Below are 26957 nucleotides of genomic sequence, written 5' to 3'. Positions count from 1 at the left end.
TAGAGCTTTTTTCTCTTTAAAAAATCGTTTTAATTATAAAGGTTTTAAGGGTTAAAGTAGTAATTAAAATAGCCGTTAAGTTTATATTGGTTAAAAAGGCTAAAAAAGCTAAAAAAGTTAAACGAAAAATTAAAAGAAAAATTAAATCTATTTAATAATATATATATCCTTTATTTATTATTATAATTAATTTTCTTTGTTTTCTTTTTTTTCGTCCTTTTTTTTGTTAGTTAAATTTTTATAATCGTTAAAATTAATATTTTCTTCTTTATTTTCTTAATTTTCTTTAGCTTATTTAACTTTATTATTTCCTTTATTAAGCTTTTTTTTTAGATTTTAGCTTTTTTAAAAAATCTCTTCTTAATTTTCGTAATTTTCGTTAAAATTAAAATTAATTTAAACCATTATTATATCTAAGATTAGATTTTTATTTATATTATTATTTTTAATTATGTTTTATATTACGTTTTAAAAGTTATCACTTTCATTTTAATTTTTAAATTATACTCTTAAAAGTTCTTTAAGAATTATAATAGGTATAATTTTTTTAAGCATTTAAATTAATATATAAGTTAAAGCTGGAGTAACTTTTAGGGTAATTTCCGATATAATATTAAATATTAAAGTAATTTTTAAGGTTATCTTTAGTAAAATAATAGGTATAATTATTAGTGGTATCGGTATTAATAATCGACTTAATTTAAGACTTAATTTATAACTTAATTTAAGGCTTAGTTTATGATTTAGTTTAAGGCTTGGTTTATGGGTAAATTTAAAACTATCGTAATTTAATTATTATTATATTAAAAATATTATCGGTTTTTCTTATTATTACACTTATGAATTAAACTTTATATTTTTTAAGTAATTTTAAGTTTTAAATTCTTTAAAGCTAATTTTAGCTTTAAATTTATTTAACTCCATTAAATTTAAATTAGTTAAGATAATTTTATATTTTAGATTTTTTAACTTATTTTTATTGTAACGTCCTTTTTCGTTAAATTTAATATTTTTTACAGGAATAATTTAGTTAAGCTATAGCACTTAAATCTTATATATTTTTAATTATTTATCCTTATATTTTATTATATAGTTTTTAATTGTTTAAGATATTTGCTTTTTTTTACGTGGAATTTATTTCTTTTATACTTAAATAATTGCTTTAAAAATTCATAGATTTAATAGATATTTTTTTTTTACTTCTTTAAAAAGTTTAAGATAGTTGTAAAGATAGTTATAAAGGGATTTATAATTCTCATTAGCCTTTATAAAAAATAAATTTATAATTATAACAGCTATTTTTTTAGTTTATGGTTAAAGGAATATTAGTAGTTTAAATTTAATTATAACAGCCCTTGTTAAAGTAATTACCAAATTGTTAGTTTTTTTAGCTTATTTGTTTTACTTTAGTGTGTAATTAATTATTATTTTAAATTATATATTAGCTTTTTTAAATTTATTTTTTATAACTCCTTTTTTTCCTAGGAATTCTTTTCCTTTATTAAGGTGAAAGATTTGGATTTTAAGTTTAATTTAAAGTTTAATTTTTTTTTGGAAATTAAATATTAATTAGTAAATCACTTCCTTATTTCTTAAGAACTTTACTTATCGGTAATTATTATATTTATTTATAAATATATATAAATATTTAAAGCTTATATAACCTTTCTAATTATGGGATAAAACATTTATATAAATAACTTAAAAAGGTTATAGTGTTAGGATTAAAAATGCTTTTCGAATAAGTTTTTTTGCCTTTGTTTGTGTATATATATTGTAAAATTTTGGTTTAAATAAGATTTTTAATTTTAATTCACATCTTTCACAAGTTAATTTAATTCTTAAAAAGTTTACATGCATTAAACGTTTATACATTAAGTTAATATTAACCGTTATAAAGGTGGTTTAAGATTTATATTAATTATTAGGGATTTTAGATAATTAAAATATTTTTAGTTTTTATAACTACTTAATCTTTACCACTTCTTAAGTTATTAAATCCTTTAAACGTAAAATATTTATTATTTCATTAAATATAATACCGTTGTTTTTTAATTATCTCGTACTTATTAAATTTATAAGCATTTTTAAATAGTAATTTATATTTAAAAGTTATAAATTAATTATATCCTCGTTACTTTAATAAACCTTTATTATTATTATATTATAACTTAAAGCTTTAACTTTATTATTATTTAAAACTATTATACCTAATAATACTAAGAAAGGTTAATAAGTTTTAAATTATTTAAGGTTATTAAACATATGGTTTATATAATTTAAATTATTAACGTACACATCTTAAAAAAAATTTCTAATTTAATTAAAATTTACAACTATAGCTAAAAAGATATTTACTAATAAGAAGTCGTTATTTACTTATCCGTATAATAAGGTTTTAATATTAATATTTAATGAGTTTTTAGATGTTTTACCTTTTTTTGGTTTAATTATTGCTTTGCCTTTTAAAGCTGGCTTTAGCTTTGGATAAAAAACGTAACATTTTTTAATTTTTTCCATATAGCATTTCTTACATTGAGTATACCATTGTTGGGTTGGATAATATTTCTTTTTATATATTATATAATCGATAAGTTATTTTTTTTTTAATTTTAATGATTTATCCCTTTTAATGTTTAAGTTTAACGGTTTAAATAAAAATGTGGTTATTATTAAATCTTTATTATTTATTTTTTGTGTGAATTCTTTTAGGAATAATTGCTAAATTAGGATTTTTTTTTAATAATCCCATTTTAAGAATCGATATTAATTTAAATATCATTCCTTAATAACTTTTATTATATTAAATATTTTTATAATTTTAAATAAATTAAGATTTAATTGTTTAAATCTGTTAAACACTTTTTTGAATTTAATTATATAATCATGTAAAATCATTTTATCTTTAAAAGTAAGGTTTTTTAATTAATAATATAATTGGAATATTAATTATTTAAAAACTTTAAATATTATTTTTAATACCAAATTGTAAACCACTTTAAGATTATCTTCTTCATCTTCCTAACCAGCTATTTCTAATTAAGTAATCACGTTTAGATTGTGTAATAAACTTATTAATAAAGCCATATAATAAACTCTTTCCTTACGATATTTTTGTTTCACTTCATCGGATGTTCTTTATGAAAACGCTTATCGTGTACCATTAATAAATCCATTAAATCCATAATATTAGCAATATTAACATATTAATTTTTTCCATTCTTTCAATCCATACTCGTTAAAAAGTAATGAAATTGGTGGGAAATGTAGTAAACCTTTCGCTATTTTGGCAAATTTCTTAATTAATTTTAATACTTATACAATGTTATATTTTATCGTTAATTTTTTGTTATTATTAATGGTTAAAAGGTTTATTATTTTAGGATTTTACCCGTTGTATTATTATTTTAAATATTTTAATAGCCTTGTTTAAATTTTATTCGATAAGCTCTTTTCAAAATAAATAAACACGATACTTAACCTTAATACTTTTTTAGGCTTTTTCCTTAATAACCTTATCTTTTAATTTGGTTTCACACTGGATAGGTTTCTTACTTATATTTCGTTGGTTTAACCTTGGTTTTATAAAAATTGAGGGAAATAATATTTTATAATATTTTTTTTAATTATCTAATATCTTTTAGCATCAAATCGACGCTTTTCAAACGGCACAAAGCTCATAACCTATTACAATACAACTACAAGCAAAAAAAAAAAAGGAAAGGAAAAAAGCTTGCTTTATTCCCAAACTACGGATGGTGGAATGCCAATATATGGCCATAAAGGCCATATGGCTAAGGATGCCTAAGGCACCTGCAACATATAGATACAGATACAGATGGTGGGCCAGCTAAAAAATAACGGAGTATGTGAAACTCCCATGAATCTTTTATATTTCTCTCATTCTGGTAGGTATCAGAATTACAAGTAAATCTACCCTCAACACCAATCGCCCTTATATACAAGTTTCAAAGCCCCCCCAAGTTTTTATTTCAGTTCCCAAAAAAACAAGTCATATAGGTAGGTTACCTAAGTAAGTAGCCATGTCATCGCTTTAGGACTCATTTGTGCCGTTGCTGTACTCCTTCGTGCTGAAGGGAGGCCTGCCATGGTTTCTGGAAAAGGTGCACTTGCAGACCCTAAGTATCATTCCGTTAGTTACCTATGTCAAGTTTCATGCCTACCTAATTAAAGGCTCCTCAGGTGCGGTGGCAACTTACTTCTCAACATCCTTGCCATGCTCCCTATGCCCCCTCTCCAGCAGCGGCGCGCACGACTTCTTCGCGTCCAATACCGTGGGGCAGACGAGGTTCTTGCACTCCGACACGTCGTTGCACTTCTGCAGCGTCGGCTTGTTCAGGTGGCCCGTCGGGTAGGCGTGGCCGGTGCCGGTCTTGGTGACGAACTTCATGGTGTGGTGAGGACCTCCGGTGTGGTGCGGGAACGGCTTGCTGGCGGGGTAGGTGCCGGTGGGATGGGGGAGCTTGGCCTCGATGGCGGCGGGGGGAGGCGATCGTCCTGTGTTGATGTGTTAGTACTAAAGTATGTCTTGTTGTTTAAAACGCTAGATGGGTGGGTGCTTGGAAGAAGGGAGGGAGGTACGTACGCCACTCCACGTTGTCGACCTCGTAGGGGAGACTGGCTTGGACGCCGGTGAGGCAGAGGCCGAGCATGAGGGAAGCTAGAGTCGTGAAGGTCTTCATTTTGACGGTGTTGGTCGATATAATCTGATGGTGAAGTTTGAGTAGAGTTGGTGAGATAGACTTGGCTTGTATGCTGATGAGACGATGATATGATTCAAGTCTTAACTACCCATCCGAAGGGAAAGGGATATGGTGATTATTTATGTCCCAGCTTCATCCTAGAAAATCCTCTACTCACATCCCCCCACTATCATGAAATAAACATAGCACAGGCAGTGATAACAGTAGCGGAGGATATGCGCATCACTCTTCATGATGCGGACGCACATGGCTATGGACCCCTACGGGAGGATCTCCTAAAGGATCGTAGCCCCCCGTCTTGATCTACACTTAGTAGATCGTCCCTACCTTAGCATTTTTACGTAGTACACATTTCTGACTCGCGTCAGGGGAATACTGGAGACGGCAATGGCTAGCACTAGGCGGGATTGTTCATATCGATCTAAGCTACTGTGAGGTAGCAATATCAATGACATCAATAGAGCTTAACTACTTCTTAATGTTCGATAGGTACTTGCCTAAGGTTATTGTTCTAGTGTACTATGAGATAATATAGAATCCCTACCTACCTAGGTTAGGTACTAATCATTGGATGTTGAGTGAATTTGAAGGTATCCACAGATGAAGCGTATGCCAGATTGACCAACTCGTCGAGATACGCATATTTGTACAATCGAGACCATTTACAGGATAAAAAACTAGCAGGTATATATTTTAGGATCATCAAGCCGTCGTATGTGCCGTAAACTAAGTGCCCAGTAAGTAGACAAGCAGGTTCCAACCAACACATTATGCAGCAGTGCCATCCTACAAGCTACGTTCACTGGCTACTGAGCCGCAATGTGTATTAATTTGGTCATGTTCTTTCCCCATGCGTACCTATGTAAGCAACGTTTTTAATACACAGCAAAGAATACAGGTAAAGAACGAACCAGGCACCAAGCACAGCACGGGTTGATCGTCAGCCCACAGGATTAGCCCCCATCCTTCAATTGGTAAGTGCCTGCGTTATGTGCCTCAATGATTGACATGCTGCATTCACGATATCGTCGGATTCTCCGCCCTATCATATAACAGGCCAATAAAAATCAAAACAATCGTGCAGGATATCACCCCAGTTATAGATATCCTAGAGAGATAAAAGGGTGTTTGTTCTATTCTTAAATATCTACAATTCCATGTTCAAATTTATCCTAAACCCAGAAAGTAAAAGTCGATCGTAACATCAACTGATATCCTTCGCGCGATCAATCGTTTAGGTCACCTATACAGGTCAATGATAGATTTTTCGAAGTCATCATCTAGTTATCCAGGTTATTCAACTAATAGCATCCCACAGTACATTTCTCAAGCTCCATACTCCTCCCAATCCAACTAACTCCCATGCCGCCTCCGTAGCCTGGAAGCCTAATCGCTTTAACCCCTGAGATCGAGTCAGTCAAGCTTCCTGATCGACAGCCGCACTAATAAGCTTGGTCCAACAAGTTCAGGAACCAACATGAGTGGGTAATCTGCATTGCCTTCATTCTAACCTAGTAACCAGGTACTAACATGCCGTCATCCGTGTAAGCTCACCTCATACCTTCCGAGTAACTATGCGAATGTCGATTTCTTCCTCTCTCGACCCAACAAATATTATAAGTAGGCACCAAGGCCCCGAATCCCCTTCCTATGTATTGTACATCTCCCCCTTCCCTTTCCCTCTTGTCAGCTAGGTTAGTCAGCTACCATGCTAACGCTCGGGATCGGCATTGATGATCGACGCAAGGCAAGACTCTTAGGCGGTGGCCTGTGCTACCTACCTAGTCAGCGAACCCCGTCCCCCCCCTCGTGATTTTCAGCAACGAAGATCATTTCGATACACAGATCTTACGGCTATTTGTGGTTTTCCTAGGTACTGGGTAGTTCAGTAACCTAAGGTTTGGCTGGTAGGTAAGTTAGTGTATGTATCTCATAAGCACGCAAGCAAAGTTACCCGATTTTCGCTTGAATTTGGCTCGGTGGATACCTACCTGAACACCTATGTACTAGGTTAGGTATCTAACTCATATCAACGCTTCAGTCCGGTAAAACATTAGATGATCTTGAATTCTATACTAGTAACTGATAATTTACAACGCGCGAGATTTTTCTCTGGCTATGTGATGAGCTCGAATACTACACTGTATATACCTATCCTCTCCCATCCCCCCCCTTTTCGATAATGTGATCGAAAAAAAAAACATCGATGCTACCTACCCAGGCACCTATGCTTCCGTCGGCGCATCGAACACCAGCTCATTTACAAACTGCTTGATAGTCTCGTCATCCTCGCCATCAAACTGCCTGAGCGCACCTTCCATCGCCTGCGGCAGCAGCGTCTCCACCGTGGGGCGGAGGCGTTGCTTGTGGTACATGCACTGGTAGATCGTGCGTCTCAGATCCTCGTCCACGTACTCCCACAGGTTCCCGGGCGACATGAGGCCCACGCAGTACGATATCGGCTCGTTGGGGTGATGGTCCCTCAGGTAGGCGTCGACGTCCATCAGGCCGGCGGGGACCTGGACGTTGGGCGGTATTTGGGGCTGCGGTGGTGAGGGAGGCACCGTCTGCGTGATGACTGCCCACATGGTCTGAGTAGGTTTGTTAGCGACTATTACTTCTTCTTCATCGAATACGTGATTATGGGAAGAAGAAGAAGAAGACTGTTTACTCACAATGGCTATACCCCATACATTCATCGGCGGGCCGAAGTTCCCGGCTACGTCTTGCTGGGCCACCCCCGGTCCAGCTGGGTCCATGTCAATACTATCCCACTCTCCGCAAAATTGCTCCTGCAAAGTCATTTGTTAGCTCGCTGTATATGAGATACATCTTTTGCCTTCTAGGCAGTACCAAAGTACTTATGTAAGTAGATAGGGGTACGAATTGTTGATATTGATGGAAAGGAGAGGAGACTAGAACTTACAGGCGCGAGGTAGCGATGTTTTCCGTTTTTCCGATTATAGAAATAATATGAGCTGGATGGCAATGCCTCTGTTAGCGGGGGTGTTTCTTCGGTATAAGTAGTTTAAAGTGTAATAGGTACTGTACTGACTTTCGCTTGTTTGGCTTTACGGGTTTTGTTATGCCAAAGTCCGCCAGCTAGATAGCCAGTTAGCTTGGACACCGGGTCCGTTGAGAACAACAACAAACAGGGGGTCATTGACACACCCTTATTCTAGGGAAATAAGCATGTTCCGCAGCCGCATCTCCATTGACTCCCGGCCCTGCTTGTGGCGGTCCGACTTTTGGAAAGTCTATCTTGTCCATAAAGACTATGGATAGGTACCCATGTTAGTCACCTCCAAAAACAAGTGTTAGGGGAGATAGATACGAACAATTGGAGGGGTCCAAGTCAAAATGAACAGTGTTTTTTGCTCTCCATCTCTTGGTCACATGCGGGATACCTTCCAACAAATCAGGCCGACCTGGACCCCGCCAAGGCCTAGCCGCGGTAGGGCGCCGAGGGTGGAATTTTCGTGGGGGATATTTTAATGCGGTGATGCCGCGTACCACTACCCCATATTAGCCAAACGTACCTAAGAACCATGTCGTCGTGGGTGTGGTGGTGGTGTTCCAGCTTACAGCATAGCCATATTGCCCACAACACTCTGTTAGGAAACTTTACACGTTGTCTCCCGTGCTTCGTCGCCTTGCGAAGCAATCCATCAAGACTGGTCCCTTCCATGAATTCCAGAATCAGGAAATCCGTTCGACCACCGAGATTTTTGGGCCAGGCCGCCCTCCTTTCGGCCCATCTCCGTTCTCTCATCGCTTGTTCCCACGCCGATCGAAGCCATCGAAACTTTTTAATCGGATATACAGAATCCCCGGCCAGGCTTTCGTCGCCGCTGGAGATCTCCTCCTCAGACGTGTCCATGTTGTATTGGGACATCCGTTGACGATAGGGAGCAAGCGGTGCTTGGCCAACCTCCCAGTTTTCCAACAGTTGAGAGCAGTGTGCAGCCCCTTTGTATTTCTGCTCTTCGTATCAGTACATGCTACTGATACATATCTACCTAGGTAGGCAGGTAAAGGAAGGGGTAACGATTTACTTACTCTGGTAGCCTCTATTTCCTTGCGGACGTTATCATCAGTCCACTCCTTAACTGGGATTTTGATGACAATATCTTTTGAGAAGCCGTCTGGGGTTTTAAATTTGTATTGAAGTATTACTCCCTCTTAAAACAAGTTCGAGTCAGTCATGACTTGGTCAGTTACGAGATAGAAGTTGTGTTTGAGGCTCACTTACGGCCTCCAAAGCCTAGGGGCTTCTGATAATGCAATCCGGGGTTCACCTCGAAGTATTGTGCAGCGTCCATTACCCTGTTCCATATTTCAGCAGGAGCGTGGGCCATGGGATTCCCACTGCTACCTCCAGTAAATAATTGAGGATTCCATAGTCCTCTTTGCCCTCCCCACATCCGTGGTGCGGCCCTGGGTAATTGTAGAGTGCGCCAATGGAACCTTTGCTGATCAATCGTTTCTCTGTCCCAATCCAAACGCCTCCCAAACCTACGGAGCCAATCAAACTGTAAAGTGACCAGTTGAACATATTCAGAGAAATTCGTGGTCATGATGATTGATAATCTACCTAACCTAGGTAGATGTTTAGAATTTTAGTAGATGTTAGTAGGTGGTATTATCTAGTACTAAACAATATCTATGCCTCCTAAGGGGGTGAAATAAGACATAAAATAAGCCATCTACTCCTTTCAGCTACATCCGCAGCAAGAAATCTCATAGGTTTTGGCCGCTCCCGGAAAAGCTGTGTTGCAACAAAGGCATGATAGGTGCTAATAAGAATAATGGATTTCTCTTTCCTATCCGGAATAGTATAGACACTTTTTTTATTCAAAGGCTCCTTTCTTGCTCCTTTTTATTTATTTATTTTAATTTCTATTTTCTTTCGTTCTTCTTGTTTGGGGTGGGTTAAGGGGTTTCCCCCCTATCTAGAATATGTCGATGGTAACACATATATCAATGATAGTTGAAGTCAAGTGTACATGCATGATTACATAACAGTACATCGTGTAATGTATACTTATTAAGAGGTATGTACATACACCAACATTGAAAATTGAATGTAAATGCAAATGCAGCATGTCGTCACGTCCCTTATTAGAGAATCCAAGACGTCACTATCCACTGAAACTTACTTGTCTGACAGCTGTCGAGCACCCGAATGAGCTTCCAGCCCACGCACTATTACCCCTTTAGGTAATATGTTTAGTACTCGTAAGTTTGGCGAACACAAGTATGACATCACCATATATGATGAACTATGTAATATGGAAGTAGCAGCTTTTCTCAACTCGATCTTCTTTTTGGGACTTCCAACAGATAAATAATATCATTAATCCTGTAACCTTCCAAGCAAATAAAGTTTCATAATATTTTCTCCCAATTACAGCAACTTCACAAGCAATCCAATCAAATCATCAACAATTCCAACGAATCAGCCAGATCAAACTCGCAAACAAGAAAAATGTCGACCATCACACAAGTCGCCGCGCGCCGTCTAGCTCTGACTTCCAGGGTCACAGTAGCTGCGGCCCCAAGATACTTCAGCACGACCATAGCTGCGCAAAAGACCGTCACAGAGGCTGCCAAGGACACGCTAAAAGAGGTCGACCGCAAGGTCTCAGACAAGTTGGTCGACGGTATCAATGCCGGTGGTAAGTGACCCCCTCGAAAAGCATACGCAACGGCAACATATGATATACCCGAGGTACTGAGCTAATCCATACTTTCTCAACAGCCAACCTCGCGTCAAAGGTCAAGGGTGAGGCAGACACCGGAAAGATAAAAGGATCCGCCGAGGAGATCCGTGGTGAGGTGAAGGGCAAGGCAGAAGAATTGAAGGGCAGTGCCAAGGGTGCGGCGAAGGAAGCCGAGGGCAAGGTTAAGGGAAGCTTGTAAGAAACTGGAAAGGAATCGGAAAAGGAAAATGGAAAAGGAAAAAAGCATATGCAACTATTGTTCGTCAGGACGAGCTACTCGCCTCACCATGAGGTGAGCGGCCTACGATAATGAGAATGAAATCAACCTCCATAGGATGAAATTGTATTATACGCATACCTAGGTACCTCTGTATATTCGCTAGTCACTTTCATGCATTGCTCTGTTGTAATTGCATGGGCATATCTCCCATCTTTGCTGTCGTGAAAGTTACAAATATCATTATCATGTGATGCGCATGGCCTTGTGGGACACCTACCTTGGTACCTAGGGATGAGGGTAGGCGGGGCTTTTGTATACTACCCTTAAGTCAAATTGTGTGAGACGTGAGGCCGACGAGAAGTCCTGAAGCTTTGGATCAAGTTGATCAAGGTTACCTGGGTGATCTTTGTCTTATTGGCGAGCATAAGTGATCTCAACATCTTAACCTACTCACCAGACCTGAATGGTTTCTAGCGCAAAGAACTTCGATGCTAACCACAACTGCCCCCCCCTTTCCCCATATACTACGGTTATTCATGCCTTCACCCACATTATGATTCTTATGAGGAGAAATTCACTGCCCACCTATGTTGGGGGTATGTATGCACCTGGCGAAGTACCATGCATCATCCACATTGGCCAGACATACCACATACTAGGTTAGGCAAGTACCATCAACACCACCATTCTCCCTTCATCACGATACATACTAGGTAGTGGACAGTGAGACAACCTTTCAGACGTCATTGACGTCTAAGCAACCACCTCTCTGGTTCAGGCCCTGTCTTGTGTTCACCGCTGCCGACTCATCTTCCGTTCAGCCGCCCTCATCAACCATGGGCAAGCTTGGTCCATAGGTTCGTGTTGTTTCCTCCTCCCCTCTTATTCCTTCATTGGCGAAGATACGTAGGTTACCTAGGTATGTAGGAAAACCTACCCAGATGCATTCTGGTGAGCTCGCTACAAAACTTCTTTTATCGAGTGCCTAGGCGCCTAACCTAGGTAGGTACGTACGTATGATGGATGGCTCAGATGCAATGACTATGTGAGGTAGGTATCATAGATCACAACTGGGATAATCTAAAACACGCTCTTATTAGAGATATATGACAAAAGTCTCCTCGGGTTATTGCGTCGAGACGCTTTCCCTTACTAATTAATGAGCGAGGCTATGTATGTAGCAGGAAATCCGCAATTACGGCCATTTCTTTCTTTGTTCTCTCTCTTTGTTCTTGTCTCCATTTCTCTTGTAATATGATAGTACTATAACTTTTCACTACGTATGCATGTAAGTAAGTTCAAGTCGGCACGGCCGTACACAGTCAAATTCGCGACTGTCCCAGATCACCGTACCGCGCCTTGTAAAACAGCCTCTCATCGCAGGTGGCTTCTGAACAACAATGCGCAATTTGTTGTGATGTCCTAGCTCGATGTATTAGGGGAAGAGATGGCTAGGTATGAAGTGATGTGCTTGACGAGGGTGGTTCAGCAATCCTACCTAACAAAGTCCAGAGTGATCGTTGAAAGAAGGAAATACAAACAATTCTGGGAGCAATAATCTCTCTCAAAAGGCTATGGCGGTAGGTAAATTGCCGTGGCCCCTCCTCACGACGCGTTTAAGTCCTATATGTACATACATGACGTACGGCTTCGAACCTCAGCTGTGATATGTACCAACTTTGGCTGATATGAGTATTAGTGCAGGCTATAATCGGGCTTCATGCTTCCCTCAGGTTCTCGAATATCCAAGACACAACGACCACTCCCGTTATCTTTCACATCCAAGTCTGCTTAGACTGCCATCGGGCAGTCCAGTCGCACGGCTGTGGGGACTATCAACCAACAGCATATCCGAATACGCCATGTGGGAGGAAGCCCGGGGCAGCTCACATCGAGATAGAAGCCAAGCCTCGGCAGATAATCTAAGATGGACTAAAAAAAGGTCTCTTGGCCTTTCGATATATATCCCAGCTAGTGTACTGAGCCCTGGCATGAATCATAGCCAATGTGCTTCAATAGATAGGTAACGTCGTTGATTGCTGTAGTATCGAGCAGTCTTGGTAATGCCATAGTGCCGAAATTCTCTTTCTTAAACCTACCTAACCTAGGCATCAGTATTTTTGGTCCAGGTAATATTTCGGTGCACATTCTACCGTACTAACCTAGGTAGGTAGCCATTAATGAGATAATACCTACCTACCTAGTGTAGAGTTATTTAGTTTGCAAATCACGGGGAAATGGGCGGAATTCGTATTTTTTTTTCGTTATCCCTCGCGCCGATCGTTTCCACATATTTATACCTGGCCGTAACTTTACTGTCAAATTTCGCCTCCTTCTACGTTGTAGTTACCCTAAGGCAAGCAGATAGAAAAGATAGTAAAGGGAAAAAAAAAACAAAAAAAACACGACGTTGTCGAGGTGGCCCATTCTCTACACCGCCACCCATGGAGACAATTGTCTTGGCCGAGAGGACTCCAAAAGCCTATGGATCTGTTTGTTTGTTCGCTTGTTTGTTTCCCTAGTTAGGGCGGTTCACCCGCTCACTGTTCACCACATTGCCCGACTCCCGGAGAACAATGATACGACGGAATTGGCAAAACCATCAGATAGGTACCTAATGCCAAGATGTTGTATTCCGTCTGGGTTTCGAGTGCGTATTTTTGCCAAATTGCGGAGCCCCCCATCGTATAGCAGGCGAACAAGAGAAAAATGAAGTCATTTCGAACACTAATATCCAGTGATGAAAATGAACGAATATGAACCGATTGCGATGTGAATATGCACCTATACCCTCGGGTCAATCTTTAGCTCATCGTCTAGTACATAAGAATTGGCGAGCCCCGGATCGGCCATCCTAGCGCACGACCGGCTTCCGCTGAGCATTCAAAAGTCGTGGAAGAGATGCCTTAGCAACCAATGAAAAGTCGATGCTTAGCGAGAGACGAATGCCGCTGATAATGATCCTTTACAGGATGTATAGACAACCCACCTAGGTTAGCAAGCTGAAGCTGATATGTCTGCTAGCAGCAATGGATACATACGTGCCTCGCATAACACTTCTTGCGAACCCGTCGTAAAAAGATGTAATGGGAAGGGTTTCTTGCTGCATATCGCCGGGGGCCAAAAGGAGTTGATATGTCTCGAAGAGGGAGGTCTTGTGGAACGCATGTACGCGGCGCGGCACGTGTCAGAAGCGGCATCGACATGTGCTTGTGCGGCGTGAACGGAAATTAGCGACTATGATCCAGCGTTGCATACGGGATACAAAGCTTAACACATCCTCATCTACAACTGGTAGTGGGCCGAGCTGAGAGCAAGAGAAAGCTACACACGCTACTGTAGGCTCCAAGGCTCACACACCTGCATGCTTGATCACAAGCTGTATTGTACCTACTCCGTATTAATCCGCACATCTTTGTCGTCTTCGTCGGTTGCGATGCGATTGACTAGCTTATGATATAAGCTCCGATGGCGCCATCATAAATTCCACGCGTCTGCCCCCCCAGATCCGAGGAAGCCGGGATCCCCTGAGATGGCGTCTGTTTGAGATAATACCTAGTAACTGAGCAAATGGATACAATGTTCAAATATTACAGCACAGCCCCTAAATAAACCTGGTGGTCTGTAGTGCAGTCGGCGAGCATGATAGCGGGGATGCCCAGGGGAGATATCGAACATTGCGAGTTACTTACTTACATAGCTCCATGAGGTTGAGCTCAGGTACTCAGTCGTGATCGGTACAAGTACATGAATAAGGGGCTACAAGGTATTAGGTATGAGCATTGCCTTTACAACGTTAAACGGCAAACTCGGCAAGGCCTCTGCTGACTAGAAACTAGCAGTCAATATTAGTCTCGCGTACCTAATGACGAAGCTTCAAGGACGTCGGGTTTGCACTAATCAGCAGATAATAGACTCTGCTACTCAACCAAACCGACCAAGCTGGCTTGCATATGTAGGTAGTAGTTAGTTATCCGTGATTCCTTCTCTCGGTTCTTATCTACAGCAATTCAAGCAATATTATGACAATGTCAAGTGTATGCGGTACCTTTATTCATTTGTGAATTTTTTTTTTATATAGGTACAATACATACCTAAATTAATAAAGCCTAGGTCGTTTACAACGTTGCAATGTGACACGAGGCAAGAGCGAAAAGCGGCTGAAACCCGACGCATAACTGTACGTTGACTCTTAAATGAAGACCACAATAGTAAAATTGGTGGAAGCTCGTCCCAAGCCACCGGACAGCTGTTGGACAATACTGACCCTATCTACCGTAGTACTCAATGGACCGCAGTGAATGACAGAAGCACCGTGATTAGTATGCTGAGTATGTATCAGGCTGTGATTGAGCAGCCTCTTCGAATATCTGAATCCTTTACAGATGTTCGTGTTTGGCGCGCTTAGTCACCCCACTTACAGTTAGGGTATCTCAGCTTGCCGCGTCATCCTAAATACGCGATGTTACATCTCACGGTTAACCTATAGTAGATCATGTACGAGAAGCAGAGGTTCCAAAGAAAAGAGCAATCCGCGGTCAGCTTCCTCAGACATATGTGCATAGAGCTGAGGGCTTCGAGGAGATGATGAATATGAATATAACCAAAAACGCGAGGTTCGGTTATATGCAACTCAAGTACTTAGGCATACATGTACACGGGTGGTATCCGGCGTATCGAAGAGCTGGAGGTTAGTGTAGGCCGGGTCTGATTCCATTAGACCTCGTTTCAAGGGAATTCCGCGGCCGGGTGATCCTGAAGTTTCGAAACGCTCTGCTTACGTGTAGGTTGTATGATCCCCAAGATTACCGCTTCCAGCGAGTCTCGACTTCCTCGACAACTTGACTTCTTGATTGCTTGAGCGTCCGAAAATACATGTGATGTTCTAGAATATTAAACGTTTATCCGAGCTGAGAATATTTCTAATCATAAGTTGACGGTGCTGTGCTTCGAGCCTTTTCTATTTTCTTGGCCCTTGGCGGTGCTTCGAGCTTTATATGGATAATGCAGATCTGGAGATATCGGTGCCGTTCTGTCCGTGCCGGTTTGCCGTGAGCGGTTATAACGACCGTGTAATCATCCACATATTCTGTTACAGCATATGCTTGTTTGTATGCTTGGCTGCTTGGCTGGCTCGCTGAACATAAACTTGGGACAGGTGAATCTTGATAAACCTGCCCCTCGGGACATCTACAGTTTCCAGGTGGAGATCAAGCCGAACTCCGGTCGTCTTAATTCATAGGAATTCATAGTGCGTGGGGGTGATACCTTCGGTACGACTAAATTTAGCGGGGCCGTGATCGTGCTAATATGGTGCTCTAGCCTCTACCTGTTGGTTAGTCTCTTCTCCTTAGTCTTAAAATAGGAGCCCATCTAATCTCAAAGGTCAAAAGGAAATTGATAGCCACGTCAGCAGCAAAATCGGTACTTTGGGCTAGGCTTTCGTTTCTTTTCTAATCATCCCCGGGCCATTTATGGAAACAACCAGTCCCTAGAGGCTAGCACAGTAGCTTTCGATCTAACCTAACCTGTTTAAGAGACGTTGGGTGTTATTAGTTAAATGGACATCGGATAATTCAATGTTTGATGTCGCATTGACAGCCTCGCCACACGCCACACGCAAAGCCAGCATATTGATTCAAGGGTTTACCTAACAAATATCAATATATTTTCAATGAGCAGGTCAATGAGACTCATGAGTCGATAGGTAAGCCTTTGGAGGTAGGTATCTGACCGATGACGCCCCCCGGCCCGTGCGTCTGGTACCTACTCGCCCGCCATGTCACATTGGCAAACACTGCCAAGACGGTTGACATGGCAGATAATAATATAGGGTCAAGCTTCCGCGCCATACATACGCAGGATTTTCGTTTCCTACATATTCTTAGTGGGTGTTCGTGATGCCGTGCAAGTTACTAGGCAGATATTCGCACTTACTCATAATAGCTTAGTACGAATTGAGATAAAATCGGACTTCGGGAGTCGGGAATTACTTAGTAGATATAAATCGCCTGTTTGAGCTAGAGCAAAGGACCAACTTCCTGCATGGGTCTCGAATTAATATGTATCTCAGGCTACCTAGCGGTACCGAGGTAGGTAATAGATGCGGCCGCCACCTATGCGCTATAGCAATTTTAGTATAGTAGTAGGTAGGCACCTACTTACCTAGGGAGCTGCTACGTAGGCACCTATACCAAATTCATATGAGCATCGCGTCAGAAGCCCATTGAATATGGACCAGTAAACTTGGACGGTCAGACTGCCCAGCTTCGAGAGTGAAACATTTGGTTCTCCGGTATTTAGACAGCATTTGAAGATCGCTGGTAAATCTCAAAATAACGGTCGGTATTATGTCATTAGCCTAGCAGCCCTAGTACATAGTAATACCTACCCTCTGAGGATTAGGAAGCTTAAGTCGACAATCATATGACCAAGGCCTGGTAAGAGCCTAAGAGGTATGCATAACGAGGAGTATTATCATTGGTCGTGGCGTTGTATACTCGCAAATTGGGGGAGATTGACGAAACAAATCATGATATTATTTTATTTCACCCTCCAAACGAACCTTGCATCTCACATCTCAACTGGGCGATAGGATCATGCTCTGATACCGGATGCGCAGAGTGAGGGTGAAAGAATGTTGGAAGTTAAAGAATGTGGATTGGATTGAGTCTTGGCCGTGACACGAATTGTTCGGACTCGGTTGGAAGCGGTGGGAGCGTCAGGAACGTGAGGAACGGGGAGGAGGTGGCTGATAGACGATACGATACTTGCATACAAGATGCGATCATGACTTGGCAGGAGGACAGTGATGGTCAGGTCGGGTCTCCTATGCTGCTATGCTGCTATGGTGCTATGCTGCTATGTAGTACAACGTGGCCGTGGCTGTTACACACATAATCCTATGTAGCACGAGCATTTGAAGAAAGGGAAACAGATGAGAATTGAAGAAGGCCAAGCATTTTGGTGGTTGCAATGCCAAGTCCTTTTACACAGACTGTGGACGTTACTTGCCTCTTGCCAATGCCGATTATCCGGGGAACGGGGAGGCACATAACATAAGGTACAACAGGAGAAACGGGGTGCACAGCAGATGTACCCGTAAGTTACATATAAGTTACATACACACATAATATCTCTTATCTACATAATATAGATGGTAATGGATCATTGATCATGTGTGTATTACTCACTGTTGCTCAGCATATGTAGGTATGTGTTGGTACATACAATGATATAATGATCATAACTAGTGGGCATCTTGCACAAAGAGCTGCATGTTCACAACAACGGGATTTTAGCCTTGAGTATTGCCAACTAGCGTCTGGTAGTTACCGTGCATTAAAGTACCTAGGCATGCACTAAATACAGTGGGGCTGTTATACATAGTGCACCAGGGCCATGTATCAACAGCATCATTCCCCCACAAAATTAGCAATTAGCTTATTTGGTACCGAGAATGATACCGTTTGTAGCCTAGTCTAGCTCTTTAATAGCCCCCCTTGTGCTTTCTTGTTTTTGATGGTACGTAACATGCCCTTACATCTGGAGTAGTAGTATCATGGTGTATCTATCATATCAATTCATATAGTTGTACATCATTGATAACAGTCTCTAATAAAACAGCATTGAAGTTAATGTTAAAGATACCTAGGTAGGTACACATAAACTTTCAGTGTAAAGGGAAACAACATTGAATGAAATGAAAGCAACGAAATCTCAGGAAATCGCCAAGTTGGAAAAAGTTAATTGTCAATGATGCACTTTTAGCACCTAGCAAGGCCACAAGGGCTACAAGGATTTACTTGATTTCTACATGATCCCTGCCCATTTGCTAGTCTGCTAGTGTACTAAATTCTCGCCAAGCCGCCGTTCTCCTAGGTAGGTTATCTCAACTATATGGTGGGGGGAATGATGCATCCATCAGTCAATCAGATCAATTCCATCCTGTTTGCCAAGTATATTCAAATCGTCGACCCCTTATTATATCCTCTTTTAATTTTTTAATTTTTTTTATCCCCTACATTCCCCTACATTGACTGTACATGTACTATTTTGTCATTCAGTTAAGGGAAAAGGGAAAAAATAAATCCTCCTGCTCCCCCTTGCCCGCTTTCTTTCCTTTTTTTGTGCTTCTTCCATATGTATGTCGTGTGAGAACTAACTTCTAATCCTGTCCTTCCCGTTCTTTTTTAATTGTTCTCGATTGTTCTCTTTTTTCCTTAGCGCGTCGTTCTCACCTCTTTGGTTCTATACCTTGGTTCCCCTACCAGTACTGAACATCTCGGTGCGAATGCGTATGTGTGTGTCTGCAGCGCATGTACCCTCTATACGAATAGTATCAATCTATCCAGATATCTAATATCACTACGTACGGTACCTACTCTATCAAGATCGTTGGCCCGGTTGTCCCTTTCGATCTTTTCGATCTAGATATCGCCTTGTAAACGCATAGTCGTCCCGTTTAATCAACCCCGAGACATCAAATACCCTCTCGACCCTAGTCCCGTCCCGTATTCCGTATTCCGCGTCCCGCAGTTCCCTTAACTACTGCTACCCGCATCCATCAAAAAAATCCGAACCATAACATTCCAAAATAGCTCCCTCTTCTTAGCCACTTAAAGTCAGATCAAATCCAGATATCCCCCCACTACACACCACGAAGAACCAGCAGCATCCTCGAAGTTGTTTGCTCCCTACGAACTGCGGCTCTCACATTCAATTTCTGCCTATACAACACCAACATCTATCTCAAACTCAACACTGTTTAACAAGGGATGATATAACCAAGTTGGCGCAACGTAACACTTCGATCTCGCGCAACAGCTTGCCACAATGGCTATCGGAAGGGAAGGAAATGTAAAGTGGGTTGATGTAAGTTATGCGCTCTTTTCTTATGTGTGTCGATGGTGTGCGACTTGGAGGTGGTTGGAGGATTCGCCAGTTTATGAACAGGACGTGCCTATATCGCCATATTACCTACCGCTGTTTTCATGATGGAAATTGCACAGATGAAAAAAAGAAGAAGATGGAGAAGATGATGAAAAGAGTTCACGCGACGCGCGAGGCATACTCTGGAGGGACGAGGCGGCAGCCATGGAGCCCAGCACCAAAAGTTTACGGGGAAGAAATTTGAGGGGCAGAAGGCTCTCTATTTAAACTTAAGTCATGAACATGTAAAACTAACCTCGTTCGCGATTATATAGGGCCTACGTGGCTTTGCTTCGACGCTCGTTGTCTTAACTCACATTGCTCGATCTTTCGATGGCGAGCTATTCCTCCCGGTCTCCCACGAGGGCGCAAAGCCCCGACCTATGCAGCTGCCCTTCCTCCGAATCCTCGTTCAAGGTCGCATCGGTGTTTCTATATTCTCTTTCGTTACTGGCTATGTTTGCGCTCTCAAGTCTCTCAAATTGTACCGACAAAACAACCAAGACGTTGCATTTACTTCCGTGTCCAAGTCCGCCCTCCGCCGTGTCCCTCGATTGGTTATTCCTTGCGCTCTCGCAACTGTCATTATCTGGATCATGGCGAATTTGGGAATGTTTCTCATTGCAAAGCAGAGCGATTGTTGGTGGTGTGGTAAGACCGCACCCGACCGCCAGGCGACTGTATTTCAATCGATAAAGCACTTGGTTGAGAATATCATTTCGACTTGGACAAGGGGACAAAATGCCTACGATGGCAATCAATGGACATTATTGCCCTTGCTGAAGGGAAGTATGGAGGTGTACATATTTATCATCGCCACTGCCTACATCCAACCATGCTTTAGGATGGTCTTGAGCTTGATGGTTTTCGCCTATTTCTGGATGGGTGCTGATTGTAGGTTACCAAACCCCCCTTAACTATGATACCCCCATCTAACTATTACAGCCGCATTCGGTATGCAGTTCTTCTGGGGTGTTTTCCTCTGCGACTTGCAAAACCACGCTCCTGCCACCGAATGGCTTGTACGCCGAGCAAAGCTCTCCCGCGTCCTAGCTTTGGTCTTCTTAGTTCTTGGTCTCTACATTGCCTCCTATCCTGAAGGGCATCCAGAATGGGCAACGTGGTCGCAATATCAATACAACGTAATGAAGCACATCTTGCCTAAGGATGCAGATTTTCCTCGCTTCGGTTCCGGGATTGGTCTTGAATTAATCACACTGGGTCTACACTTCAGCCCTGCGTTACGTGACATACTGTCAAGCAAATATCTCCTCTGGTTCGGCAAGCAATCGTTTGCGGTTTACCTTCTGCATGGCCCCCTTCTCCGAAGCGTTCTCTGTTGGATGGTTTATGGTATCCACGTGCCTCCGCCTATCACAAACGATAGAGGTGAAGTCATTCAGGGCAAACTTATGTTCCCCAGTGGATGGCGTCTCATGATCGCCCTGCCGTTCTGGATCCCTCTGAATTATGGTGCCGCAATGCTATGGACAGGGTATGTCGATCCCTGGTGCGCGACTCTTACGGAGAAGATCGTGGGCAAGGTCATGCTACCACGCGATGAGAAGGGTGTTTTATTGCCGCAATAGAGATGTGGTGTTGACCGCCCCGAGAAGCGCAATGACGACGAATCCGCAAGCAATCGGGAGAGGCATGAAATGTTGGAAGGGTGGTTTTCGCCGAAGGATCCGGAGCTGGTGCTATAAAAGTACCAATCCCCCTCCTGGCTACTTGGTAGCACAGCATGGCGTTCCAGCCGACATCCAACGCTTCTCGCCGAGTCTTTGAAGAGAAAAATTAATAGTGCGTGAATATGGGAGGAGCTCTTTTTTTTTTACTTTGCGACGCAAAGGTGTTCCGGCTTTGGAGTACATAGGGTCAAGGCTATCATGGAATTGCATTGGTCAGGGGCATAAAGGGGACATTGAACGGCTGAATAGGGTTGCATCGTACATACGCCTGAGGCGTCGTTACTCACTAATTCCCGATCACAAATAGCATGCATGAGGAGGTATAAGGTCAAGCCACGGTTTGTTTTATTGACTGGCTCGCGATGGTTGATACCCATGATGATGAAAAAGGCCCGCAGATAGAGCAAGACCCCCAAGATGATGCCACATGTTGCATCACACTTCTCTGTATAAAGAAATAATAATTCAGATGAAACACAATCTAACGTAACGTTTGATCTTGACTTATTAGTCGTGCCAATTTGCTGTAATCCATTGTGATAAAACCAGATATACATAGTGAGTAGATATATAGGTAGGTAGTACTTAAGCTTACATATACAACAAGGTTACATCACCACCTGGGCACTTATCAACCTTACATAACGTGACGAGCCCTTGAAGGGTGAGATAATGTTACAGCATGGAACAAAATACAGGGATGGGTTCGTATATGTTTGCGTGAGATTCCTGCCGTTCTTGGTAAGGCGTTGTCTAGGCTAGGTAGTTAGTTGGTAGGTTAGATTCTCACTGCATGATGATCTGACGGCAGATAGGTACCTAGGTAGGTAGTTAATAAAAGACAGCAAGCGAGCAAGATCTGGTCGGGGTGTGGGGTGGAATATATAGCACATGCATGCAGGGGGGGGAACCGAGAATAATACGAGATGACGTCGTGGGTCGAAGAAGGGTGTGTTAGGGAGGAATGGAAAAATACTATAGGTAGTACTAGGTTAGGTGGTTTCATGGCCTTGGTAGCTCGTGTAGAATTAGTCGAACTTTGAATTGGCTTTTGCTAAGTACTCAAGGTTAGGTAAGTTAGTATAGTAGGTATGTAGGTATATATCGCGTCAAAAGAACTAAAGGGGGTGTCTCGGGCTCAGGGGTAATTGATGGTAGCTTCTAGGTTAGTGAAATTCTACTTCTTCATACCTACGTAGGTACACTGATGGTATGAGTAGCAATTAGTACAAGACAAGCGTGCCTACCTATACAAAGGTTAGAAAGTATTAAGTACGTTAGGACGGAGGTGAGCCTCGTGATGGGAAGTCGGGGTGGGCGGGGGACAGCAATTGCGTAACTATAAGTGCCCGGTAGTCAGGGGCAGTCACCAGCTCAAAGTGCGAGTTGGGAGGAGCGTAAACCTAGGTACTTGAATATATGTTAGTCAGCTTGAGACGTTCAGCTAATTAATTGTATATACAATTCCAACCTTAGGAATCAGTCTCGGGCATGACGCATGGTTGAGCAACGTGGTTAAGGCTGATGATTGATGTCATGTCTGGTCCTATTTGAATAACATGTTGGGTTATGCTTACATCTTCAAAGACTACAACTCTAGTCGCTAGGGCCACTACAGCTAGGTATGAAAAGGAGACACTGCCCCCCTGGGTAACCTTGGCATCTCATTATATATTATCTCCTATCTCTATGCTGTGATAGACCATCGTTGCAAATTATCCTTGGGAAGGCTATGTGAGATTTTCATGTACCATTCAAAATCTATATATGCTACCTATGTATACAAATACGTTACCTCGCACAAGATCCTATTAGTATTGGGCATGAAGCGAGTATCAAACAGATACTGCCAAAGGTCTACCTAGGTGTAGCTAACCTAGAACCTAAGAGAGCTACATATATACCTTTATAGCCTCCATAGTCTCCAAGGACATATTAGATCTTCCCGCGCAACGACGATGATATTCTACGTCTTCCAGACTCTACCGCGCAGCAAATGCTTCTAGGTTAATCCTTTAAAGGGTGCAGAATTATCCCAACAATCTTCTATACCATACCTAGGTACCTAGTATGTGATGCCACGAGGCAGAACCTAGAAGACGCAGAACATCGCTGCTGGGCGGAGGTGTCTATGTCAATATCTGCCCGGAGACTACTAACCGGTAGGTATGTATTGATATATAGGTACCGTAGCGGGAACCCCCCATCCGTGAGAGTCATTCTAAACTCGATGGAATAAATCCATGCATCCCAATAATTTTATTCGGGACAAAGCATTCTTCATAGAAAAATACATTCTCCCAATTTAAATCATTGCGATGCCTAGATCTATTCTATGAATATCGATTCCTTATCAAAAGAATACTTTTTTTTTTTGCAACTCTGCCAAAGAAATAGTCGCGGGACTACTACCTATAGAAATCATAGTTACCTACATAGGACGCTGTCATCTGGCATGTGTAAGTTCTATTCTAGACGAAACACAGCTAAGTAGAGCTCAATATTGCATTCCCAATCAAGCCCAAAAGACTAGAGATGTCCAGGTTAATGACTGACATAAAAGCTTCTCGATCTCTTTGTCAGAAATTACCTAGGTACCTAGGTAGGTTTGTGATATTTCTTTCAATTCCCTCTTCCCCCACTCAAAAGGGGGGAAATCCATCATCTTCCAATTCTCGAACTTATCACCTGCGTACTTATTAGACAGTATCACACATGAACAAAGCTAAGGTTCTCTCATCACTCATTCAGTATGGCAGGTGAAATCACGCATGTGAGTGTTGTGAATGTTCATCTACTGTATCTTTAAACTCTTTGGAAAGAGATACTCTGGCAAAACTAAGAAACTCCTCGTACGGCTCTTCGTCGATATCAAGGGTCTACCTAAGGGCTAACTAGAACAAAGGGGCTATCATGTGCATGTAGTCTCCGGGGGGCTTCAAAGCTCCTTGCGTGGGTAATAATAGCAATGGTTGTTCTGTATCTTCTTCTCGGAAGCCGCAGGGAGAGCTAGCTTTGGCCTCTGCCTAACTGCTAGACAACGGAAGGGGGGCGGCATATCCTCTCCTCTCTGATTTAGAATAGAAGGTACCTAGGCCTCAATACAGTCATTATTCACACTATAACCCCTATCTTCTGCTTAGCTGCTGAGCTGCTGCATGCCTTTTTCTATCACCTGATGCAAGACCTCTAATCACGGGACAAGCCATGAAACTTATGGATTTCATCTCGTAGCAGTCAATGTATTAAAGTCCATCGCTATAACTATTCCTTCACGAGGCGGAACGTAAAACACGCAGAACAACATCGTTATCGTGCGGGGATATGTAACGTCTCCCCGGAGGCTATAGACGCTGGCCTTGTTCGATGCAGCCCCCTTATGTAGTCCCGGGTATACCCTTGATACTTTGCCTCGATGCCTCTTGCCACTAGGTATGTGTTGGATGTCACTGTGAGTCAAACCCTGCAGCATATCCCGATTTCCAGAACGAGTTTAGTGAGAATCTTGTGGACTCCAAGAATAGAATATAGGCCGTATGTTGGTAGTAGTCCGGGAAGCAAGCTCCGTTCACATTTTCCCCACTGCTACAGCACTAAATCAGCAAATTCATACAGGTAGACGTCGTTTCCTTTCCCTCAAATGTCGAAGGAAAAGGAGGCAGCAATATACGTCCCTGTATTCGCCTTCCAGATGATATGGACATCTACCCACTCAACATTTAGACCCTTTGTTTCCAAACAACAAACCCAAGATGTAAAGAGGGATGGGCCGCTTGGTTCTCGGGGGCATACGCCAGTTCCGTCGCTTTGCGGTCGTTCATTTAGAGTAGATATCATAGCCGAAGCTAAGCACATTAGTAGGTATATATCCTGTATTAAGACCATCGCAAGCAACGCTTAGTTGCCTTGTGTCATAACTATGGCTCGTGACGTTGTCTTGATAGCATGTGAGTGAGGCTCCAAGTATGCCCCTGGGCAGAGCTCCCCGTGCGACTCCTCACCGCTTGGTCGGTATCGTAACACGGGTTGATCCAATTTGAATGCCATGGCTGGCTGCTTTCACTGATAAAGCCATTCGATATAAGAGCCGCACTCTGCAAGTGAGTGGAAAAATATAAACAGTAAATTTCATGGCTAAATCATTGTGATGACGTGATTTCTCGGGTTCGTGGAAACTTCTGGTAAGAGTACTTTTGTATAATTTTTGCCTTCAGGTAAGTCTCAAGCTGATATCCTCCGTGATGGAAAACCGAGCCCGGTTGTTGTTTACACCGGTCGTTTGTTTTAGGTATAGGACAGACTATATACCTTGACCTGGCCTTGACCGGTGAATTGAGATTATAGCGTAAAGCTGCTTTTGTCAACCGGTGTAACGGTATAGTTCTCGATCATCGACACACTATTGGTTAATAACACCTAGTATGCCTAGTAGGCACCTATCACTTATCATTTCACCATATATGGCTGAAATGTGAGTGCTTTACCATTGAGGTGTACCGAACTATTAGTGCATGCCATGAATGTCACCCTGAGATTGTGGTGCTCGGTAATGCAGCACATCATTATAAGTCCCGTGTTGGAAGAATCATGCAATAACACATCGGTCCGGTGTAACTTGCAGGTCGCGGGTTGGCGGCTTGATTGTAAGCGAGCCGTGCTTTATATGTCAAAAGCAAGACGATGTGGGGTTTAAGCGACACATATAGCTCATTGAGGATCCTCCCAGGTACCACGAAGCTCTAGTAACGTGTCCATCATCGTTAGTTGGATGGTTCTCGGCCGGTTTCACCTAAACGATGAGCGAGTAAGGTAATAGTCGGGCCCCGATATTCGCATTCGTTCGAGCTTAGGGAGTGGGTTGACGGCACGGCCCTAGATCCAAGTACCCACCTACTGCCGATCCATTTCTGCATAGCAGGCGCTTTAATATATTGGTGTTTTCAATGAAGTGGCGGGTTGGCCAACACTGTGCTTAGCTGTCTTGACCGGGGAAATCTGCAGTGAAACCGGATATAAATCTCTGTGCAGCTGTTTGGCTTAAATAGCACACAGGAAGCATATCGTTGACGCCACCGGCCCCTCTGGACAGGCATATGCCCATACGATACTGCATTTCCACCCAGAAGGACCAACACAGCTGGCAGTTTGTGTGAGATTTTGGTAAGACAATTGATTTGGAAGTTATTCCCCGAACCTATGAAGACTTGCTGGGTGTTACACGTTCGACTGTCGCCTCATGCTTATAAGATAACTCCAGTCCCGGAATAAGCATTGTGTCTCCCGAAGGTTCGTCATTGGATGATCCGGTTCGTGACGGCACGGTAAGGACCTCACGTAAGCAATCATAGAAGATATAATGAAGAAGCGGTAGACCAAGATCACAACATGAGCTGAACTCGACGTGGAGTTATCTGTGACGACAACAAGATAAGACAGTTGGTCAGCCACCTTGATAAGTACAGTATGGTGCAGTAGGTACCTGTCCAGGTACATGTATGCTTACTGGGTGAGCGAGCATGTACACAGTTCCCCGGTATGTCAGCCCAGTTCCGACAGGACGGGTCAGGCGCCCGTCTTCCCCCTTCTCCGGGATATGGCCACGGTATCAGTGGATCTGCAACATCAGCGAAGCCATACACACACCTACAACGCAACCCTCTCCAACTTG

The 26957-nt window shown here is 42.2% G+C and overlaps 5 protein-coding genes across 5 annotated transcripts; 2 read left to right on the top strand and 3 right to left on the bottom strand.

Annotated features, from left to right (window-relative positions):
- Nucleotides 1-3909: 3909 nt before the first annotated feature.
- On the bottom strand, nt 3910-4813 carry GGS25DRAFT_511227 (uncharacterized protein). The gene is made up of 2 exons (XM_049262710.1): nt 4607-4813; nt 3910-4518 (listed from the first exon to the last, which is right to left on the bottom strand). Exons 1-2 carry the CDS (start codon nt 4701-4703, stop codon nt 4217-4219), a joined length of 399 nt encoding a protein of 132 aa, XP_049112473.1. The 5' UTR covers nt 4704-4813; the 3' UTR covers nt 3910-4216.
- Nucleotides 4814-6703: 1890 nt separating this feature from the next.
- GGS25DRAFT_91925 (kinase-like protein) lies at nt 6704-9488 on the bottom strand. Its single transcript, XM_049266140.1, has 8 exons — nt 8977-9488; nt 8784-8905; nt 8310-8703; nt 8063-8239; nt 7896-7999; nt 7780-7826; nt 7651-7702; nt 6704-7516 (listed from the first exon to the last, which is right to left on the bottom strand). The coding sequence occupies exons 1-8, from the start codon at nt 9299-9301 to the stop codon at nt 6950-6952; spliced, it is 1788 nt and encodes a 595-aa protein (XP_049112472.1). The 5' UTR covers nt 9302-9488; the 3' UTR covers nt 6704-6949.
- Nucleotides 9489-9831: 343 nt separating this feature from the next.
- GGS25DRAFT_511223 (uncharacterized protein) lies at nt 9832-10951 on the top strand. Its single transcript, XM_049262709.1, has 2 exons — nt 9832-10402; nt 10486-10951. The coding sequence occupies exons 1-2, from the start codon at nt 10213-10215 to the stop codon at nt 10644-10646; spliced, it is 351 nt and encodes a 116-aa protein (XP_049112471.1). The 5' UTR covers nt 9832-10212; the 3' UTR covers nt 10647-10951.
- An 8153-nt stretch (nt 10952-19104) lies between these two features.
- On the top strand, nt 19105-21310 carry GGS25DRAFT_91790 (acyltransferase family-domain-containing protein). Its single transcript, XM_049266138.1, has 3 exons — nt 19105-19541; nt 19874-20492; nt 20544-21310. Exons 1-3 carry the CDS (start codon nt 19503-19505, stop codon nt 21185-21187), a joined length of 1302 nt encoding a protein of 433 aa, XP_049112470.1. The 5' UTR covers nt 19105-19502; the 3' UTR covers nt 21188-21310.
- Nucleotides 21311-24925: 3615 nt separating this feature from the next.
- On the bottom strand, nt 24926-25183 carry GGS25DRAFT_511203 (uncharacterized protein; the record flags this gene model as incomplete). Its single annotated transcript, XM_049262708.1, has 1 exon — nt 24926-25183. A coding segment is annotated over one exon (258 nt), but the record flags the coding sequence as incomplete, so codon positions are not given.
- Nucleotides 25184-26957: the final 1774 nt, after the last annotated feature.

This window comes from Hypoxylon fragiforme (genome assembly GCF_022984875.1).
Source record: "Hypoxylon fragiforme strain CBS 206.31 chromosome Unknown GGS25scaffold_10, whole genome shotgun sequence".
Lineage (NCBI taxonomy): Eukaryota > Fungi > Ascomycota > Sordariomycetes > Xylariales > Hypoxylaceae > Hypoxylon > Hypoxylon fragiforme.
This window is presented reverse-complemented; position numbering and strand designations above follow the sequence as displayed.

Excerpts from the sequence above, each read along its gene's own strand:
- GGS25DRAFT_511227 (XM_049262710.1), bottom strand. The coding sequence starts at position 4,703 with ATGAAGACCTTCACGACTCTAGCTTCCCTCATGCTCGGCCTCTGCCTC. Across the intron at positions 4,519-4,606 it reads GGTCGACAACGTGGAGTGGC|GACGATCGCCTCCCCCCGCC; the intron begins GTACGTACCTCC and ends ACATCAACACAG.
- GGS25DRAFT_91925 (XM_049266140.1), bottom strand. The coding sequence starts at position 9,301 with ATGACCACGAATTTCTCTGAATATGTTCAACTGGTCACTTTACAGTTT. Across the intron at positions 8,906-8,976 it reads GCCCCTAGGCTTTGGAGGCC|AGGGAGTAATACTTCAATAC; the intron begins GTAAGTGAGCCT and ends ACTTGTTTTAAG. Across the intron at positions 8,240-8,309 it reads GTGGGCAATATGGCTATGCT|TGGTACGCGGCATCACCGCA; the intron begins GTAAGCTGGAAC and ends AATATGGGGTAG.
- GGS25DRAFT_511223 (XM_049262709.1), top strand. The coding sequence starts at position 10,213 with ATGTCGACCATCACACAAGTCGCCGCGCGCCGTCTAGCTCTGACTTCC. Across the intron at positions 10,403-10,485 it reads CGACGGTATCAATGCCGGTG|CCAACCTCGCGTCAAAGGTC; the intron begins GTAAGTGACCCC and ends CTTTCTCAACAG.
- GGS25DRAFT_91790 (XM_049266138.1), top strand. The coding sequence starts at position 19,503 with ATGGCTATCGGAAGGGAAGGAAATGTAAAGTGGGTTGAT. Across the intron at positions 19,542-19,873 it reads GAAATGTAAAGTGGGTTGAT|GGCCTACGTGGCTTTGCTTC; the intron begins GTAAGTTATGCG and ends GCGATTATATAG. Across the intron at positions 20,493-20,543 it reads TTTCTGGATGGGTGCTGATT|CCGCATTCGGTATGCAGTTC; the intron begins GTAGGTTACCAA and ends TAACTATTACAG.